The sequence below is a fragment of the Papio anubis genome, chromosome 20, assembly GCF_008728515.1.
Source record: "Papio anubis isolate 15944 chromosome 20, Panubis1.0, whole genome shotgun sequence".
Taxonomy (NCBI): Eukaryota; Metazoa; Chordata; class Mammalia; order Primates; family Cercopithecidae; genus Papio; species Papio anubis.
The window spans coordinates 46855091-46874934 of NC_044995.1; the positions used below are offsets into that span (position 1 = coordinate 46855091).

At 56.6% G+C, this 19844-nt stretch overlaps 1 protein-coding gene and 1 pseudogene across 3 annotated transcripts in view; one reads left to right on the plus strand and one right to left on the minus strand.

Moving 5' to 3' along the window:
• Window positions 1–16326, plus strand: part of DPP9 (dipeptidyl peptidase 9) — a 52062-nt gene extending 35736 nt beyond the window's left edge. Inside the window, exons 15-23 of one of the 3 annotated variants that reach the window (XR_004180416.1) lie at window positions 384–536; window positions 1203–1338; window positions 5276–5421; window positions 6237–6383; window positions 7547–7699; window positions 7852–7986; window positions 8340–8482; window positions 11300–11411; window positions 14893–16319. Coding sequence is in view for 2 of the 3 variants with exons in the window: in XM_021930553.2 (XP_021786245.1) it covers window positions 384–536; window positions 1203–1338; window positions 5276–5421; window positions 6237–6383; window positions 7547–7699; window positions 8340–8482; window positions 11300–11411; window positions 14893–14985 (1083 nt within the window). In the remaining variant the exon portion in view is untranslated. Of the gene's footprint in view, window positions 1–383; window positions 537–1202; window positions 1339–5275; window positions 5422–6236; window positions 6384–7546; window positions 7700–7851; window positions 7987–8339; window positions 8483–11299; window positions 11412–14892 lie in introns of all 3 variants that reach the window. The other 2 variants (XM_021930553.2, XM_003914702.5) reach the window with 2 other exon arrangements.
• On the minus strand, window positions 5428–6228 carry LOC103879900 (annotated as a pseudogene).
• Window positions 16327–19844: the final 3518 nt, after the last annotated feature.

The window sequence follows — 19844 nt, forward strand, 5'->3', positions numbered from 1 at the left end:
GAGGAATGGCTGACCAGGCTGGGGACTGCTGGGTTCCCCTGAGCCTCTGTCTTGGGCACGGTGCCCTCCCTGGCCTTCCCACCTGGCTGGGCGGGCCCTCCCAATTCAAGCCCGGAGAGAGTCGTCTGGGGGTGGAGTTCAGGCCCCAGGTCCCACCTGAGGATGCGCAGTTCCCAGCTCGACCAGGGGCTGCTCCCAGCCCTCGGGGCCAGATAAGGGCATCTTTCAGGGACAGTTCATCTCCAGCCCTAAAGCAGGCTTGGGAGAGAACAGCGTGCGTCCCCAGTCCGAGGAACATGGGACCCACTCCTGTGGGGCATGGAGAGGGGCATGGGCCCAGGGGCATCTGGGATGCACCACGAGGACCTCCTGTCCCCCTGCAGATCTGGGTCAACGAGGAGACCAAGCTGGTGTACTTCCAGGGCACCAAGGACACGCCGCTGGAGCACCACCTCTACGTGGTCAGCTATGAGGCGGCCGGGGAGATCGTGCGCCTCACCACGCCCGGCTTCTCCCACAGCTGCTCCATGAGCCAGGTGGGTACCGCCCAGCCTCACAGCACTGCCCTGTGCCTGTCCAACAGCTCCCAGCCAGAGCAGTCCCTGATGGCCGGGCACAGCACTCAGGGCCACTCTCATGGTTTTGCATTCTCATAGCTGCCTTGGGGCAGGTGGTGCCCACCCCTGCCTCCTGGGTAAGACAAGGAAGGGAGTGAATTGCCCACTGCTACCCCCAGGCTAGTAAGTGGTGGAGCCCTCCCAGTGCCTGTCCACTGAGCCTGGGCCCTGCCGCTCTGTGTGCAGTGGGATATGGCCCTTAGCCTCTCAGAACATTCTAGAATGTCTGGCGGTGGCCATGCAGAGGGCCACCCCTAGTCCAGGGCATGAGTCGGCTGCAGTTTGCCAGCTGTGGAACCAGCAAGTGTGCAGGCCTGGGCAGCGGCAGAGCCCTTGGCAGATCCAGGGCGTTGGTGACTGTCCACAGGCCCCTGGCCAGGGGACAGACTCCTCCTGGCCTCAGTTTCCTGCTCTGCAGAATGGGGCGACGGCAGTGGTGCCCGCCTTGCAGCAGTGGGTGGAGTTTTGAGGTTTCATGACAGGATGGGGCAGGCGGGAGGGAAGCTGCCCGGGATTTGCGGTCAGCACCCAGTGGAAAGGGGATAGCAGCGTCCTGTGGAGCTCATCGCCCCATTCCACCCCCAGAACTTCGACATGTTCGTCAGCCACTACAGCAGCGTGAGCACACCACCCTGCGTGCACGTCTACAAGCTGAGCGGCCCTGATGACGACCCCCTGCACAAGCAGCCCCGCTTCTGGGCCAGCATGATGGAGGCAGCCAGTGAGTAGCCCCTGCCCCACCCCACGGGAGCCTCCGCTCACCCGGCTGTAAAATGGGACAAGGGCCCCATGCTGCGGGAAGAGGCAGAGGCCTGGAGCCGGCCTGCTTGGCCTCGCACAGCACCCAGGGCCCTCTCAGGCATCGGGAACTTGTCATAGGACATAAGCAGCAGCCCCTGCCGTCTGAGACAGTCCTGGTCCGAGCTGCAGTAAAGGGCTGCCCTGCACAGAACCCGGCAGAGATGCAGCTCCGTGCCAGCCCCCTGCCAAAACAGTAACCAGTGACACAGACCCTGTCACTGGGAGCTCCCAGAGTAGTGGGCAGGTGACAAGTAAACATCTTCATCAGCCAGCGCAGTGGCTCCTGCCTGTAATCCCAGTGCTTTCGAGGCCAAGGCAGGAGGATTGCTTGAGCCTAGGAGTTTGAGACCAGCCTGAGCAACACAGCAAGACCCCAGTCTACAAAAATGTTAAAAATTAGCTGGGTGTAGTAGTGTGCACCCGTAGTCCTAGCTACTCAGGAGACTGAGGTGGGGGGATCGTTTGAGCCCAGAAGTTGGAGGCTGCAGTGAGCTGTGATTGTACCACTGCACTCCAGCCTGGGCAACAGAGCAAGACCCTGACTCTTAAAAAAACTAAAAATTAAAAACATTTTGGGCCAGGCGCAGTGGCTCACGCCTGTAATCCCAGCACTTTGGGAGGCTGAGGCGGGCGGATCACGAGGTCAGGAGATTGAGACCATCCTGGCTAACACGGTGAAACCCTGTCTCTACTAAAAATACAAAAAATTAGCCGGGCGTGGTGGCGGGCACCTGTAGTCTCAACTACTCAGGAGGCTGAGGCAGGAGAATGGCATGAACCTGGGAGGCAGAGGTTGCGGTGAGCTGAGATCACTCCACCGCACTGCAGCCTGGGCGACAGAGCGAGACTCCATCTCAAAAAAAAAAACCACAAAAAACATTTTGAACAGTGGTGTTCCATACAGGGGTGGCCGGGATGCCAGAGTCCACCCACACTGCTTTGAAACCCGCCGTGGTTATCAGGCTTTCCACTTCACCTCCCCCAAACCCTGGAGTCCTGGCCACAGCAGCACGCAGAGGGCCCTTTACGGTGTCCCGGGCCCAGAGACTGCCGCTTACAGCAGCACCTGCTCAAGAGTCGACACTCCGAGGCCTTTATCAGGAAAAGGAGCAAAGGGTCAGTCACAGGGGGGCCTCAGGAAATGAGACAACCTGACACCTTGCCCAGAACCTGGAGGTTGGCCAGGACCCTGCATTGGTGACTCCGGGTTCCAGTGCTGGCTCCGTCACACACATCAGCGTATCACTATGAAGTGTTTCTTTATCAACGAAACTGTATATACAGAGTGCAGGATGAAAACCAGTGGGTCAGCATACTGCCAGGCTCCCAGGCATCACTCAGTACAAGGACAATCCACCGTGGCCCGTCTCTGCTGTGTTGGTGGGCTTCCAGAACATTCTAGACACAACGAGTTTCTAGCATATGCTGGGTATTATGTGGGCTGGAAAGCATTTTGTGATGCCCTCACCCCCTGAGCAGAAACAGATCCCAGGCCTCCCTCCACAGCCCAGTCCTCCCGCTCCTGTCCACACCGACACGGCCAGGAGCTGGGGCCCTGGCTTCAGATGAAGAGATGGGGGCCAGGGAGGGGAAGGGGCTCAGCAGGGCAGCCAGCCTAGCAGTGGGGGCAGAGACCAGAACCCCAGTGCCCTGAGGATCGAGGCACTGTTTCCCAAAACTCCCAATCTGTACCACGTTTGAAGACTGCTTGCACTAGGAGCAGGCCGACTGCTGTCCAATCCAGCCACGTGCAGTCCCTCTGTGTGGTCTGTGGCCACATAGCGCTACTGCAACAGATGACATAGAGACACGGCACAGAGTGTGTGCCCTGCCACGCCCAGTTCCCAGAGCCCAATATATTTGCTATCTGGCCCTCCACAGTAAACTTCTGCTACCCGTAGACCTGTAGTACCCTTTACTCATCTTCCTATAAATTGCCCCACCAAAATTTACCTACATACATTTATTTAAAGAAAAAACTGGGCCAGGTGCAGTGCCTCACACCTGTAATCCCAGCACTTTGGGAGGCCAAGGTGGGTGGGTCACCTGAGGTCAGGAGTTCGATGGCTGGCTGTGGTGGCTCACGTCTATAATCCCAGCACTTTGGGAGACCAAGGTGGGTGGATCACCTAAGGACAGAATTTCAAGACCAACCTGGCCAATACGGTGAAACCCCATCTCTACTAAAATACAAAAATTAGCCAAGCGTGGTGGCGAGCACATGTAATCCCAGCTATTGGAGAAGCTGAGGCAGGAGAATTGCTCAAACCCGGAAGGTGCAGGTTGCAGTGAGCTGAGATCATGCCACTGCACTCCAGCCTGGGTGACAGAATGAGAATCCATCTCAACAACAACAACAACAACAACAACAACAAAACAAGCAATTCGAGACAAGTTAGGCCGACATGATAAAACCCTCTCTCTACTAAAAATACAAAAAAATTAGCCGGGCGTGGTGCCATGCGCCTATAATCCTACCTACTCAGGAGGCTGAGGCAGGAGAATCGCTTGAACCCAGGAGGTGGAGGTTGCAGTGAGCCGAGATCACAAGACTTTGTCTTGAAAAAAAAAAGAAAAAGAGGGCCAGGCATTGTGGCTCACACCTGTAATCCTAGCACTTCGGGAGGCTGAGGCGGGTGGATCACGAGGTCAAGAGATCGAGACCATCCTGGCCAACCTGGTGAAACCCCATCTCTACTAAAAATACAAAAAAATTAGCCGGCGGTGGCTCAAGCCTGTAATCCCAGCACTTTGGGAGGCCGAGGCGGGTGGATCACGAGGTCAGGAGATCGAGACTATCCTGGCGAACACGGTGAAACCCCGTCTCTACTAAAAATACAAAAACTAAAGCCGGGCGGTATGGCTGCTTCAGTCCCAGCTACTTGGGAGGCTGAGGTGGGAGAATGGCTGAACCCGAGGCGGAGCTTGCAGTGAGCCGAGATCACGCCCACTGCACTCCAGCCTGAGTACAGCTGAGACTCGCCTCAAAAAAAAATTAGCCGGGCATGGTGGCGCGCAGCTCAGAACAGCCATCTGGAGGCTGAGGCAGCGTGAAGAATCGCTGGAACCCGGGAGGGCAGAGGTCAAGTGAGCTGAGATCACGCCCACTGTACTCCGCGCCTGGCAACAGACTTGTCTCTTAAAAATAAATAAATAAATAAAGAGAAAAAACATAAAAATAAAAAAAAATTTAAAAAAAAAAAAAAAAGAAAAACCCCCACCATCCTACTTGGACAACCACTGTTGCTTTGCAAAAATAGCAGTGACCCTACTCAGGAGGCCGAGGTGGGAGGATCGCTTGAGGCCAGGAAGTTGAGACCAGCCTGGCCAACAGGGAGATGAGACCCCATCTCTACAAAAACTGTACAAATCTTATTTTAATTTTTAAAAAATGTTTTTTTTTCTTTTTTTTTTTTTGAGACGGAGTCTCGCTCTGTCGCCCAGGCTGGAGTGCAGTGGCCGGATCTCAGCTCACTGCAAGCTCCGCCTCCCGGGCTTATGCCATTCTCCTGCCTCAGCCTCCCGAGTAGCTGGGACTACAGGCGCCTGCCCCCTCGCCCAGCTAGTTTTTTGTATTTTTTTAGTAGAGACGGGGTTTCACTGTGTTAGCCAGGATGGTCTCGATCTCCTGACCTCGTGATCCGCCCGTCTTGGCCTCCCAAAGTGCTGGGATTACAGGCGTGAGCCACCGCGCCCGGCCAAAAAATGTTTTTTTTTCAATTATCAACTCTCGGGAAGCCCAGGAAAAGAGGAGGTGCTTTGGTCCACCCTCCGAGGCTTGGGGTGGGCAGGAGAACAAGCGTGTCGGCCAGATGTGGCTTCCCTGGGCAGCCAGATAGCCACCCTGTCTCCCGCAGGCTGCCCCCCGGATTACGTGCCTCCAGAGATCTTCCACTTCCACACGCGCTCAGACGTGCGGCTCTACGGCATGATCTACAAGCCCCACGCCTTGCAGCCAGGGAAGAAGCACCCCACCGTCCTCTTTGTTTATGGAGGCCCCCAGGTGGGTGCACACCTGCTCCCCAAGGCCCCCACCCTACCATCCACCTGAGGACTCCCCATCCCCACTCAAGCGCCAGCCATAGAAGGGTCAACCGGAGGAGGCTCCCTGGCCACCTGCCTGGTGCTCCAGCCCATCCCGCCTGCCCTGACTACACAGGGTCCTCGGAGCCCCTCACTCTCCTGCCTCTGTGCCCGTTTGCATGCTCCCCACCCTGCCCGGATGGCCTCCCCTTACCCCTCCACCTGCTGACTCCCCTGTTCCTCTGGGAAGCCCTCTAGTCTCCAGGTTAGAGGTGGCCATGGGCCCTGGGCCCAATTCCTGGAGCAGGGGTCAGGAGCAGGCAGCAGATTGGCAGGTGGACCATCTCAGGCGCACATCTTACCCAGAGCAGCTCTGTTCCCCCAGAGGATACGGGGCGATGTCTGGGGACTTTGTGGTTCATCACCACTGGGAGTTCCCCTGGCCCAGAGTGGCCGCTCAGCACCCCGCAGCGCCCAGGTGGCCCCACCTGAGAGTGAGCCACCCCACTGTCCATCGTGCCAGAGTGGTGGTTCCAGGCAGGACTGGGGCAGTGGCCCAGCTGAGAAGGAGCCTGACAGCGGCCTTCCCTTCTCCCAAGCAGGGTCCCAAGTGTGGGCCCCTCGCGCCTTGTCACTCCCAGGTGTCCATCCAGAGCCTCCAGGGCACAGGTGCCTTCATTAGGCTCCAAGGTCCCAGCCTGGCCCGGCCCAGTCCCCAGCCTGCTGGCATCTCCCCTGCTCAGCCCGTCCTGCCCAGCATCTCCTGCTGTACTGCTGCCCCTCACCTCCCCACAGGTGCAGCTGGTGAATAACTCCTTCAAAGGCATCAAGTACTTGCGGCTCAACACGCTGGCCTCCCTGGGCTACGCCGTGGTCGTGATTGACGGCAGGGGCTCCTGTCAGCGGGGGCTTCGGTTCGAAGGGGCCCTGAAAAACCAAATGGTAATAACTCCTCCCTGTTGCTCTGGGTCCCTCCGGTCTTGGAAAGGGAGCCCTGGGCCGTGTGGGTGTGGGGCGTGGGGGGGCTCTGGAATACCCCCCACAGAAGGGCACTTCTGGCTGGGGCGACACAGGCTCAATGAGACGACCTTTTAGAACAAAAGGGGACGTATGCTTTGCTGCTCAGCTCTGGGCTGTGCCCTGCAAGGACAGAGGCATCCGTCCATCCTGCCTGGTGCCTGAGCACACAGAACCCAAGAGGCTGCAACCCAGATGCAGCCAGACACCGCAGGCCGGGCCGGGTCCGCAGGGAGTCCCCAGGGTGGGGCTGGCCAGGGCCAGTGGCCGTGGAAGTTGTGCTGACAGTGGTGATGATGACGGTGGTGATGGCGACCATCTCAGCCGCTTTGCGCTGCTGGAACAAAGCCCCACAGCCTGGGGATTTATAAAGAATGAAAGTCTCTCAGTTCTGGAGGCTGGGAGGTCCAAGGCCAAGGCAGGGCTGTGTCGGGGAGGGCTGCTCTGTTCCCAGGAGGACGCTTGGTTGGCACACCTTCCAGAGGGGCCCTGTGCTGCCTCCTACACGGCAGAGGGGTTGTGAGGGGCGGAAAAGGCGTGCCCTGCCTCCATCAGGCCCATTTATAAGGGCCCCTCATCCCATTCACATGAGTGGGCCCCATGGCTCAGTCACTTAAAGGCCGCAGTGGGGATCTCAGCACGGACTTCAGAGGGGACACCAGCATTGAAACCGTGGCAGTGGCGGTGGTGGGGATGTGGCTGGTAGTGACGACGGTGACGGCACCAGCCATTCTTTGTGCCCTTGCACATGCCTGGGCACCCCTGTCTTTTTCTTCCTCGTGCCCTCTGGAAAATGGGTCCTCTTCCTGTTAATGTCCCTGTATTAGGGATGGGCAAACTGAGGCCCTGAGAGGGGATGTGGCTCCCAGAGCCACTCACCTGGGAGGTGGCAGAGCAGGGTGGCTGCTGGATCTGTCCAGCCACCCAGATAGCGGGCAGGGTTGGCAAGGCCTGGAGGGACAGGGGGTTTCCAGTGAGCCACTTTTCATCCAACAAGGAGAGATGCCCTGAAAGGAGCAGAGTTGTCACTGCAGGAGAGGGGCACACTGGGAGGAGGCCACTGAGAGGTGCCCGGCTTCATCCCTCAGGGCCAGGTGGAGATCGAGGACCAGGTGGAGGGCCTGCAGTTCGTGGCGGAGAAGTATGGCTTCATCGACCTGAGCCGAGTTGCCATCCATGGCTGGTCCTACGGGGGCTTCCTCTCGCTCATGGGGCTAATCCACAAGCCCCAGGTGTTCAAGGTGAGTCCCACCCCTGGCCGGCCTCAGCCGCGCCCCTCCCCGCCCCCTTCCCCAACTACGCCGCGTTTGCCCACCGCCCGCGCCACCCGGAGCCCACCCCCCGGGGAGGCGCCTCGGCAGGGGCCTTGCCACGTGGCTGTTTCTCCCCGCAGCAGCCCCACGGGGCCGAGCCCCCCTCCTCATTGCCCGCCACCGCCGACCGCAGGATGGCATCCGGCTGCACAAAACCCCGCCAGCAGCTCTCTGTGGGAGGCTGAGCCCGGGACCCCGGCCTCGGATGGGCAGAGGTGGGGCATGGTGTGCAGAGCGGCGGGGGGGCCCCAGGCCGGCGGCAGTCAGGGCACTGCGGGGCGGCGGCGATGAGGAGGAGGAGGAGGCAGACGGGCAGTGGGACCCGGCCCTCTGCGGCGGCGGGGAGGGGCCGCACCTGCCCGCCTGTGGCACCCTGCCCAACCCCGAGCCACGCACCGTCCACAGGGGCCACGCGGTCTGAGGGCCCCTCCCTTGCCAGTCCCGTGTGCATGAACGCTCCTCACGGGCTCCAGGGCGGCCTCGGGACAGCGGCTGATGCTGGCTCTAGGACCCGACGCCTGTTTCTCTCTCTCTCCCTCTGCCCCCATCTGTCTGCTGTGTCCCTCAGGTGGCCATCGCGGGCGCCCCAGTCACCGTCTGGATGGCCTATGACACAGGGTACACTGAGCGCTACATGGACGTCCCCGAGAACAACCAGCATGGCTATGAGGCGGGTTCCGTGGCCCTGCACGTGGAGAAGCTGCCTAACGAGTAAGGCCGCTGCCCTGCCCTGCGGTCCTCCCTGGGGCTTCTGCACCCCAGCACCTGCTGTCTCCATCAGGTGTCTCCTGCCCCAGCCAGCCCCACCCCGGGAGCCTCAGGCCATGCTCCCACCTCTGCCCTGCGCTCCTGTGGTGGTGTCTGCCTGCATGTGCCTCACAGTCCCCTCCTGCCCACCCTCTCTCCTCACTGCACCTTGCAGGAAGGGGCACCTGGGGATGCTTGTCTGGGGAACGAGGCTCCCAGCCCTGCCCTGGGGAAGATGAGGGAATTCAAGTCACTGCTTTTCACAGGCAGGCGTCCCCCACTCCCCTGTGCTGCATCCTGCACGGGGCCCCATCACAGCCTCTGTCTTTTGCTTCTGGACATAGATGTCCACAGGGCCAGGGACCAGCTCAGATGTCCCATTTTGTGCTTTTAACATGGGTCTTATTCTCTGATGGAGAGAAAACAGTGTTCCCATTTTCTGGCACATCTCCAGAAAATGTTCCCTGGAGTCCCATGCAGTCACCTGGAGGGTTAAAAATCTGCCTGGGCACGGGCCAGGTGCGGTGGCTCACGCCTGTAATCCCAACACTTTGGGAGGCCGAGGCAGGTGGATCACGAGGTCAGGAGATTGAGACCATCCTGGCTAACACAATGAAACCCCATCTCTATTAAAAATACAAAAAATTAGCCGGGCGTGGTGGTGGGCGCCTGTAGTCCCGGCTACACGGGAGGATGAGGCAGGAGGATGGCATGACCCCAGGAGGCGGAGCATGCAGTGAGTCAAGATAGTGCCACTGCACTCCAGCCTGGGCAACAGAGCAAGACTCCGACTCAAAAAAAAAAAAAGAATCTGCCTGGGTAGTTTGGGAGGCCAAGGCAGGAGGATCGCTTAAGGTAGGAGTTCGAGACCAGCCTGGCCAACATGGTGAAACCCCAGCTCTACAAAAAAAAATAAAAAATTAGCCAGGTGTGGTGGCACATGCCTGTAATGCCAGCTACTCGGAAGGCTGAGGCAGGAGAATTGCTTGAACCCGGCAGGTGGAGTTTGTAGTGAGCCAACATCACGCCACTGCACTCCAGCCTGGGCGACAGAGAGAAACTGTCTCAAAAACAATAATAATAACAATAGGCCAGGCACGGTGGCTCGCATCTGTAATCACAGCACTTTGGGAGGCTGAGGTGGGTGGATCGCTTGAGGTCAGGAGTTCAAGACCAGCCTAACCAACACGGTGAAAACCCGTCTCTACTAAAAGTATAAAAATTAGCCAGGTGTGGTGACACACACCTGTAATCCCAGCTACTCAGGAGGCCGAGGCAGGAGAATCGCTTGAACCTGGAAGGGTAAGGTTGCAGTGAGCTGAGATCACCCCACTGCACTCCAGCCTCGGCAACAGAGCGAGACTCTGTCTCAAAAAATAATAATTTATTGTGGTAAAGTTCACAGAACCTAAAAGTCACCTGAAAGCAGCCCTCGGTGCATTTGCAGTGTTGTGTGGCTGCTCCCTGGCTCCAGAACCTTTCCAGTACTCCAGCGTCAGACCCTGCTCCCATTCCTTAGCAGTCACTCCCCGTCCCGGGACAGCCATCAATCTGTGCTCTGTCTCAATGGGTTTATAAGTTCAGTTAATTTGGATGACTGTAAACTGGAATTTCAACAGCGACGTGTGGCCACTGGCTCCCATATCGGACAGGAAGGGCTAGGGCAGCCGATTCTGGTGAGGCCACATGTTGGCCTCACCAGTAGCCCAGGCCATACTCCAGACCACAGAGAGCAGCAGACCTAGGTGGGTTTTTGTTTTGTTTTGTTGAGAGAGTCTCACTCTGTTGTTTGGGCTGGAGTGCAATGGCTTAATCTCAGCTCACTGCAACCTCCACCTCCCGGGTTCAAGCAATTCTCATGCCTCAGCCTCCTGAGTAGCTGGAATTACAGGCGTGCACCACCACACTCAGCTAATTTTTGTATCTTTAGTAGAGACAGGGTTTCACCATGTTGCCCAGGCTGGTCTTGAACTCCTGGCCTCAAGTGATCCACCTGCCTTGGCCTCCCAAAGTGCTGGGATTACAGGTGTGAGCCACCGTGCCCAGCATTTTTTTTTTTTTTTTTTAATCATAGCTCATTTTGCACCCTCCCAGGGTTCAGGTGATCCTCCTGCCTTAGGCTCAGCTGGACCACAGGTGTGCACCACCACGCCTGGCTAACTTTTAAATATTTTTGTAGAGACAAGGTTTTGCCATGTTGCCCAAGCTGGTCTCAAACACCTGGACTCAAGCAATCTACCCAGCTTGGCCTCCCAAAGTACTGGGATTACAGGCATGAGGCACTGCACCCGGCCTGGGGTTTTATTTTTATTTTGTTTTTTCAATTTAATTTAGAGATGGGGTCTTGCTCTGTCACCCAGGCTGGAGTGCAGTGGTATGATCATAGCTCACTGTAGTCTCCACCTCCTGGGCTCAAGCGATCCTCCCACGTCAGCCAGCCGAGTAGCTGGACTACAGGCGTGTACCGCTACTGAATCTTTTTTTTTTTTTGGAGACGCAGTCTTGATCTGTCGCCCAGGCTGGAGTGCAGTGGCGCGATCTCAGCACACTGCAATCTCTGCCTCCCAGGCTCAGGCAGTTCTCCTGCCTCAGCCTCCCAAGTAGCTGGGATTTCAGGCACCTGCCACCATACCTGGCTAATTTTTTTTAAATATATTTTTAGTAGAGACGGGGTTTCACCATGTTGGCCAGACTGGTCTCAAACTCCTGACCTTGTGATCAGTTCCCTTCCTACCCCGCAGACAATCCCTGGCCTCAGACCCTTACCCCTCTGTTTACCAGGCCCAACCGCCTGCTCATCCTCCATGGCTTCCTGGACGAAAACGTGCACTTTTTCCACACAAACTTCCTCGTCTCCCAACTGATCCGAGCAGGGAAACCTTACCAGCTCCAGGTGGGTGGCCCTTGGGGGCTTCGGCCCCTCCCCGAGCCGACAGAGCCCTGGAAGTGGGGGGTGGGGCGGGGCGGGGTGGCTTCCCACTGTGATCAGGGGTTCCCTGGGGGATCTGGGGCTCCCAGCCCCCCACCCCACTGCCCCATGCCTCCGCCCTCCCAGCTCCCGGGGCCATTGATGGATCAGTCCTGTCTTGACAGCTCAGGGTTCCGCCTGCCTTCGGTGCTGGGAGCACGGGGTCGGGGGCTGCCACACCCACCCCTGCTCCGGGCCTAATGGAGGGAGGAACCCTTATCGAAATTGCCCCACAGACGGTCTTTATTTGAAACTGAGAAATTGCGTAGAAGAAACCGCTGGGTGCTGAAGGCCCTAGTAGGCTCCTTACTAAGGGGCTGGGGCCAAGCATTCCTTGAGGAGGCAGCAGTGAAGGGTGTTAGAGTGAGTGGAGCCAGCCAGGCTTGGGGGACCGAGCGGGAGGAGGGGGGGAGTGGGTGGAGCCTCGGCAGCAACGTGGGGCTCAGTCTAGGTGGGCGGGGCTTCTGCGCTAAGGGGTGGGCATGGGTTGTGGGCGGGGCCTCTGGCGAGGGGGGTGGGGCTTCTGCAGAGGGACGGGGCCTCAGTGTTGCGGTGGGTGGGGCTTCTGCAGTAAATGGCTGGGCTTGGTGTGAGGAAGGGCCTCTGTAGTGAAGAGGGTGGGGCTCGGTCGGGGACCAGGGCCTCAGTGGTGAGGAGGGTGGAGCTTCCACTGTAGAGATGGGGGGCCTCAGTGAGGAGGGTGGGGCTTCTGCTCTAGAGGGGCGGGGCCTCGGTGGGGGTTGGGCTTCGGCTGGATTTCCATCTGAAGGTGATGGGAGGTGTCCTGGCCCTGTGAGCAGAGTATAGAGTGGGGCGGCTTGCCGTTTGACCCACATTTCTCTGGCTGCTTTGTGGACGGCCTGTGGGGGACAGTGGGACGTGGTCCATAGTTGTTCCAGCAGGAGATTCGGGAGGTATCTTGGAGGCAAGAGGGCCAGGTTTTATTATACCTGTGGACTGCAGACAATTTCTGCTTCCTGGGCGCCTCGGCATGCTCTGTCCGGTGGGGAGCGCCCTGTTGCCTTTCAACAGAGTCGGGAAATGGGGCTGCAGAGCAGGAGGGAGGCAGAGCCGCCTTGTGGTGTGATGAGCTGATCTCTTGGCAGTACCCTCCACCAACACCCTACATCCCAAGCAGCCCCGGGGGTGATGTCAGGCAGGGCTGGAATAGAACTTCAGATGTCTCTTCCCAGCCTGAGACCCGAGCCCACTGCCCTCCCAGGGGCCAGGTAGCTGGGATAGCATTTACCTTTTTTTTTTTTTTTTTTTTTTTTTCCCGAGACGGAGTCTCGCCCTGTCGCCCAGGCTGGAGTGCAGTGGCGCAATCTCGGCTCACTGCAAGCTCCACCTCCCGGGCTCACGCCATTCTCCCGCCTCAGCCTCCGAGTAGCTGGGACTACAGGCGCCCGCAACCACGCCCGGCTAGTTTTTTGTATTTTTAGTAGAGACGGGGTTTCACCATGTTAGCCAGGATGGTCTCGATCTCCTGACCTCGTGATCCACCCGCCTCGGCCTCCCAAAGTGCTGGGATTACAGGCTTGAGCCACCGCGCCCGGCCAATAGCATTTACTCTTACACCTCGTTTCTGCGTCTTTGAAACGGACATGATAACTCGGCCTCCTCGGAGGCTGCTCAGGCCAAAGTCTGTCAGAAAAGCATTCAGGCCGGGCGTGGTGGTTCACGCCTGTAATTCCAGCACTTTGGGAGGCCGAGGCGGGTGGATCACTTGAGACCAGGAGTTTGAGACCAGCCTGGCCAACATGGCAAAACCCCGTCTCTACTAAAAATACAAAAATTAGTCGAGTGTGGTGGCACACGCCTGTAGTCCCAGCTACTCTGGAGGCTGAGACAGGAGAATCGCTTGAACCTGGGAGGCAGAGGTTGCAGTGAGCCGAGATCGCGCCACTGTACTCCAGCCTGGGCAGCAGAGCAAACCTCCATCTCCAAAAAAAAAAAAGAAAAAAGAAAAGCATTCAGCATGCAGGGTGGGCCCCGAGTCCTGTCTCACTGCCTTCCCACAGGAAGTGGAACGTGAGATGAGACAGGCCGTGGGATGGGCACATGGCATTGTGTGGGACAGATAGAATGCACTTCACCTTCTGTTTCAAAGACCCCAAAACATCTAGACCAGGTGGCTGGCGGCCCCAGGCCCTCTTTGTGCACAAATCACATTTGTCACATGCCGGGCCTTGGGCTTGGTCTGGAAGCTCACTGGGGAGCCAGACAGACCCTCTCTCTGCCCTCTTAGGCCAAGAGGAAAAAGTAACCAGGCAGCTGGGACCCAGAGTGGTATAAAAGCATGGGCACAACATGCGCATATAGCTGGTGGCAAAGGCAGTAGAGTCTGCCCCAGGGAGTGCCAGTGCCTGGGCTGGGGAAGGAGTGGGTCCTTGAGGTGTCTGGGGCAGCAGGACCTGGAAGCTGGTCTTGATGTCAGACTGGCAAGTCCTTGCAGAGGTCTAGGTTGGGGATGGTGTCATCAAACTCGTGATTCATCCAGGGATGGATTAAAGAAGGCAAGAGTAGAGGAGGGGAAAGCAGTGGGTGGCTTGGTGCATTCCCAGGGTGATGGGCAAGGGTGGGGGCCAGGAGCCTGGAGAGGAGGGTATGGTTCAGAAACCCATCTCACTGGCAGGAGGTGGTGTAGATGGGCCACCTGCCCCTCCTGCCAACCAGTCCCAGAGTTCTTTGTGGAGAACCTGGGGTTATTTTCATGCCTTGGTCCTACCAACCCCTAGGGGGCACTGGGGAGCTATAGGGGTTGTCCATCAGTGCCCCCAGAGCCCTCGTTCGTGGCCAGAGGCAGGACCTGCACCCACTGTGTGGATCCACCCCCGGGCCTGGTGTTGGCTGGGCCAGGTCTCAGGAGCCTGGGGAGTTCCGTCGTCTCCCTGCCTGCCTCTTGGCTTGATTCCCCCTTGGGTGCTAAGAGGACCCAGAAAACACTTCACAAATCCTCAGAGACAGCTGTCCTAAGGCCCAGAGCTAGTCACATGCCTTTTGGAAAGTGGAAATGGCGCGAGACCAGGGCACCAGATGTTCCTGAGGCTTGAAGCCTCAGCCACCTCCACAGAGATGAGCTGCTCACACGTCAGCAGGTTTGGGGGAAAGAGGCACACGGTTTCTTCCTAAATCTTTGCTCTGTGCAAGCGCACACTGCAAGGTGTTTGTAAACTTTGTCTTACCAAACCTTCCCAAAGAGTCTGTAAGGTCCGGATTCACCCCATTTTTGAGAGGGGCCCAGAGTGACACTGCAAGTCAACAGCCGAGGTGGGATTCAAACCCAGATCCGTGGGCCTCAGAGCACCTGGGCACTCCTGGATGCCCTGAGCCAGAATAAGGGAGGAGCCTAGGACGAGGGGGGGTCCGGCCACGTCCCCCAGCCCTGCCTCCTGTCTTCCCACAGATCTACCCCAACGAGAGACACAGTATTCGCTGCCCCGAGTCGGGCGAGCACTATGAAGTCACGTTGCTGCACTTTCTACAGGAATACCTCTGAGCCTGCCCGCCGGGAGCCGCCACATCACAGCACAAGTGGCTGCAGCCTCCGCGGGGACCAGGCAGAAGGGACTGAGTGGCCCGCGGGCCCCAATGAGGCACCTTGTCCCGCCCCGCGCTGGCCAGCTCCAAGGAGCCGCTGCCTTCACCGCCCCGACGCCTTTTATCCTTTTTAAAATGCTCCTGGGTTTTATGTCCGCTGCTTCTTGGTTGCCGAGATAGAGAGATGGTGGTCTTGGGCCAGCCCCTCCTCTCCCTGCCTTCTGGGAGGAGGAGGTCACACGCTGATGGGCACTGGAGAGGCCAGAAGAGACTCAGAGGAGCGGGCTGCCCTCCGCCCGGGGCTCCCTGTGACCTCTCGGTCCCCTGGCCCGGCCAGCCACCGTCCCCAGCACCCAAGCATGCAATTGCCTGTCCCCCCTGCCAGCCTTCCCCACTTCATGTTTGTGTTTTGTTTGAGGGGATATTTTTCATAATTATTTAAAAGACAGGCCGGGCGCGGTGGCTCACGTCTGTAATCCCAGCACTTTGGGAGGCTGAGGCGGGCGGATCACCTGAGGTCGGGAGTTCAAGACCAGCCTGACCAACATGGGGAAACCCTGTCTCTACTAAAAATACAAAAAATTAGCCGGGCGTGGTGGCTCACGCCTGTAATCCCAGCTACTCGGGAGGCTGAGGCAGGAGAATCGCTTGAACCTAGAAGGCTGAGGTCACGGTGAGCCGAGATTGTGTCATTGCACTCCAGCCTGGGCAACAAAAGCGAAACTCCGTCTCACAATAAATAAAAAACAAAAGACAGAAAGCAAGGGGTGCCTAAATCGAGACTCGGGGTCCACACCAGGCAGTGGGGTTGCAACCCAGCACCTGGTAGGCTCCATTTCTTCCCAAGCCCGAGCAGAGGGTCATGCGGGCCCCACATGAGGAGCAGCCAGGGCCCACAGGGGGCACCACCTGTGGACAGCCCTCCTGTCCCCAAGCTTTCAGGCAGGCACTGAAACGCACCGAACTTCTACGCTCTGCTGGTCAGTGGCGGCTGTTCCCTCCCCAGCCCAGCCGCCCGGCCACATGTGTCTGCCTGGCCCGTACACACCGGGGGTTCTGGGGTTGGGAGCTGAACCATCCCCACCTCAGGGTTATATTTCCTCCTCCCTTTCCCTCCCCGCCAAGAGCTCTGCCGGGGCGGGCAAAAAAAAAGTAAAAAGAAAAGAAAAAAAAAAAAAAAAAAAACAGAAACAAACCACCTCTACATATTATGGAAAGAAAATATTTTTGTCGATTCTTATTCTTTTATAATTATGCGTGGAAGAAGTAGACACATTAAACGATTCCAGATGGTAACATGTCACCTGCCTGAGGTTCCTTCTAAGTCCTGGGGCTCCTGAGTGGGAGGGGCTTCCGGGGGGCAACAGACAAGACACAGCAGAAGGGTACTGCCATCTTCAAGCACTGCGGGGGTGCTGGGGCTGCCTGGGCACCATGCCCTGATCAGACTGACCCAAAGAGGATGGCCCCAGCCACCTGATGAGGGTAGTCCTGTCCTCGCTGGTCTAGGAAGGTCTACCGGTCTCCAGGGACTCAGCTCTGGTTGTCATGTGTGGCCTGGCCTGACCCCCCGGGCCCAAATTGCAGCATCCTCCATGCTGGATCCTCACCTGGCTGACGCCTCCTTTTCTACCTGAGACTCTGCACCCTGAGAACCATGACAAGCCAAGGACCTCCTCACATTGTCCCAACAGCCAAGACACCCAGGGAGACCCGGTTGGCAATGTGTGGGGCATCTGGGCTCCGTTTCTAACAGCAGGGATGGACTGCCCTGCTTGATCCACTTGCTCCATCCTTTGGAAATTTCCACTTTAAAAAAAAAAAGTGGGCTTAAAAAAACATACAAGGCTGAGCGTGATGGCCCACACCTGTAATCCCAGCACTTTTGGATGCCAAGGTGGGTGGATTCCAGCCTGGGCGACAGAGCAAGACCATGTCTCAAAAAAAAAAAAAAAAGAAAAGAAAAATCTGATATTCGTGTGATCGAATCTTGTCCTTTAGGTGACAGATTTCATGTCATGATTAGTGGGATCTGTGGAATAATTTGCTGTTTGCTCCTCTGTCACCCAGGCAGGAATGCAGTGGTATAATCACAGCTTACTGCAACCTCGACCTCCTGGGCTCAAGTGATCCTCCCACCTTGGCCTCCCAAAGTGTTGAGAAGTGTTGAGATTACAAGAGCCACGGAGCCCAGCCTTGTTTTCTTTTTCTGTTTTTTTTTTTTTTTTTTTTTTTTCTTTTGACACAGGGTTTCGCTCTGTCACCCAGGCTGGAGTGCAGTGGTGTGATCTCAGCTCACTGCAGCCTCTGCCTCCATGGCTCAAGTGATCCTCTGGCCTCAGCCTCCCAAGTAAGTGGGACTACAGGCACAAGCCATCATGCCCAGCTAATGTTTTTGTATTTTTTATAGGGACGGTGTCTTGCCATCTTGACCAGGCAGTTTTTAAAATCCTGAGCTCAAAGTGATCTGCCTCCCAAAGTACTGGGGCCAGCCTTGTTTTTTCTTTTAATCCTTTTAGTCTGATGATTTGTAGTGGGTGGGGGAAACTTAGGGCTGAAACCTTTCTGGAAAGAACACACACACGCATGCACACACATACACACAACCTGCCTGGGTTTAGCAGCGGACTTCCAACAGCTCACAACTGAAATTCCTTGTTAGGCCGGGCGCGGTGGCTCAAGCCTGTAATCCCAGCACTTTGGGAGGCCGAGACGGGCGGATCACGAGGTCAGGAGATCGGTGACCTGGCTAACACGGTGAAACCCCATCTCTACTAAATACAAAAAAAAACTAGCCGGGCGGGCGGGCGGTGCCTGTAGTCCCAGCTACCGGGAGCTGGAGGCAGGATGAACTCCGGAAAGAGGAGGAGCTTGCAGTGAGCTGGAGATCCGCCACTGCACTCCAGCCTGGGTGATGTTAAAGACTCCGTCTCCAAAAAAAAAAAAAAAAAAAAGAAATTCCTTGTTAGCAGCAGAGCTTGGCTATGCATCGAATCCTTCATGGTGACAGGCTGAAAGCCGAACACCGCGGTAAGGTAATGGGAACTCCATCAGTGGAACCGTGCTGTGTCACTCACCTAAGGAGCAGGGCTGCACTGTGCTTGTCCAGTTTATGGAGACAGTGTCTCATGGGTCTGGAACAGACAGCTGCATGGAGGAAGAGATTTGTTTGTTTATTTATTAAGACGAAGTCTTACTCTGTCACCCAGACTGGAGTGCAGTGGCATGATCTCAGCTCACTGTAACCTCTGCCTCCCGGGTTGAAGAGATTCTCCTGTCCCAACCTCCCAAGTAGCTGGGATTACAGGCGCCCACCACTATGCCCAGCTATCTTAAAATATATATATGTGTGTGTGTGTGTATATATATATATAAAAAATATATATAGGAATGGGGTCTCACTATGTTGCCCAGACTGGTCTAGAACTCCTGAGGTCAAGCAATCCACCTACCTTGGCCTCCCGAAGGGTTGGAATTACAGGCATGAACTACCACGCCTGGCCAAGGAATTTCCTAACGCAAGCAGGTATCCCAATTTAGAACAGGCTGCCACTGCAGAAAGGCAACTGGCTTGGACTTCTGTCATTGGCAGAGGAGTCAGCCTCCCCTGGGATCCTTCTCACCTCCCTGGGGCTCAGCTATGGAGTAGAGTGATTTACTTCCTCGAAGGGTGCATTATACCCCATCTTAGGAGTCATCTCTGACGTTTTCTCTCTGGATTCTGTCTTTTTGCCAGTTGGGAAGAACTGGAAACACCAGTTTAATTCTTGACCCTCCAGACCTGGCCACTGGTGTTTTCTTAAAATGTTAAGGCGTTTGTAATCAAAGAATGACTTCCCTCTCAGTTCCCAAATGACTGACTTCCCAAAACTTGGGATCTAATGATAGCAACAGCTAGAATATATAATTCTTTTTTTTTTTTTTTTTGAGACGGAGTCTCGCTCTGTCGCCCAGGCTGGAGTGCAGTGGCCGCATCTCAGCTCACTGCAAGCTCCGCCTCCCGGGTTCACGCCATTCTCCTGCCTCAGCCTCCAGAGTAGCTGGGACTACAGGCACCCGCCACCTCGCCCGGCTAGTTTTTTGTATTTTTTAGTAGAGACGGGGTTTCACCGTGTCAGCCAGGATGGTCTCGATCTCCTGACCTCGTGATCCGCCCGTCTCGGCCTCCCAAAGTGCTGGGATTACAGGCTTGAGCCACCGCGCCCGGCCTATATAATTCTTAGTTGATTCGTCCTGGTGTGGGAACTTCATTCCCTCACTTAATCCTCCCAACAACTCCTTGAGGTAGGGATTATTTTCTTTTTAACTTTTTATTTTGAAATAATTTTAGCCTCCCAAAAAACCTGCAGAAACTGTAGGGTTTCCTAATACGCTTCATGCAACTCCCCCTAATGTGAACATCGTCTGTAACCCTAGGACAAGCCGGTTTATCAAAGCCAGGAAGTGAACACCCACATAATCCTATTAACAAATACACAGGCTGGTCGGGCTTGATGGCTGACACCTGTAATCCCAGCACTTTGGGAGGCTAAGGGAGGCGGATCACTTGAGGTCAGGAACTCGAGACCAGCCTGGCCAACATGGTGAAAACCTGTCTCTACCAAAAATACAAAAATTAGCTGGGCGTGGTGGTGCACACCTGTAGTCCCAGCCTCTGGGGAGGCTGAGGCAGGAGAATCACTTGAACCCGGGAGGCGGAGGTTGCAAGTGAGCCGACATCGCGCCACTGCACTCCAGCCTGGGCAGCAAGAGGGAAACAAAAGCAAGTATCCTGCTTCTCATCCTACTTCCCCCCCGCTAATTTTGAATATCGATGCA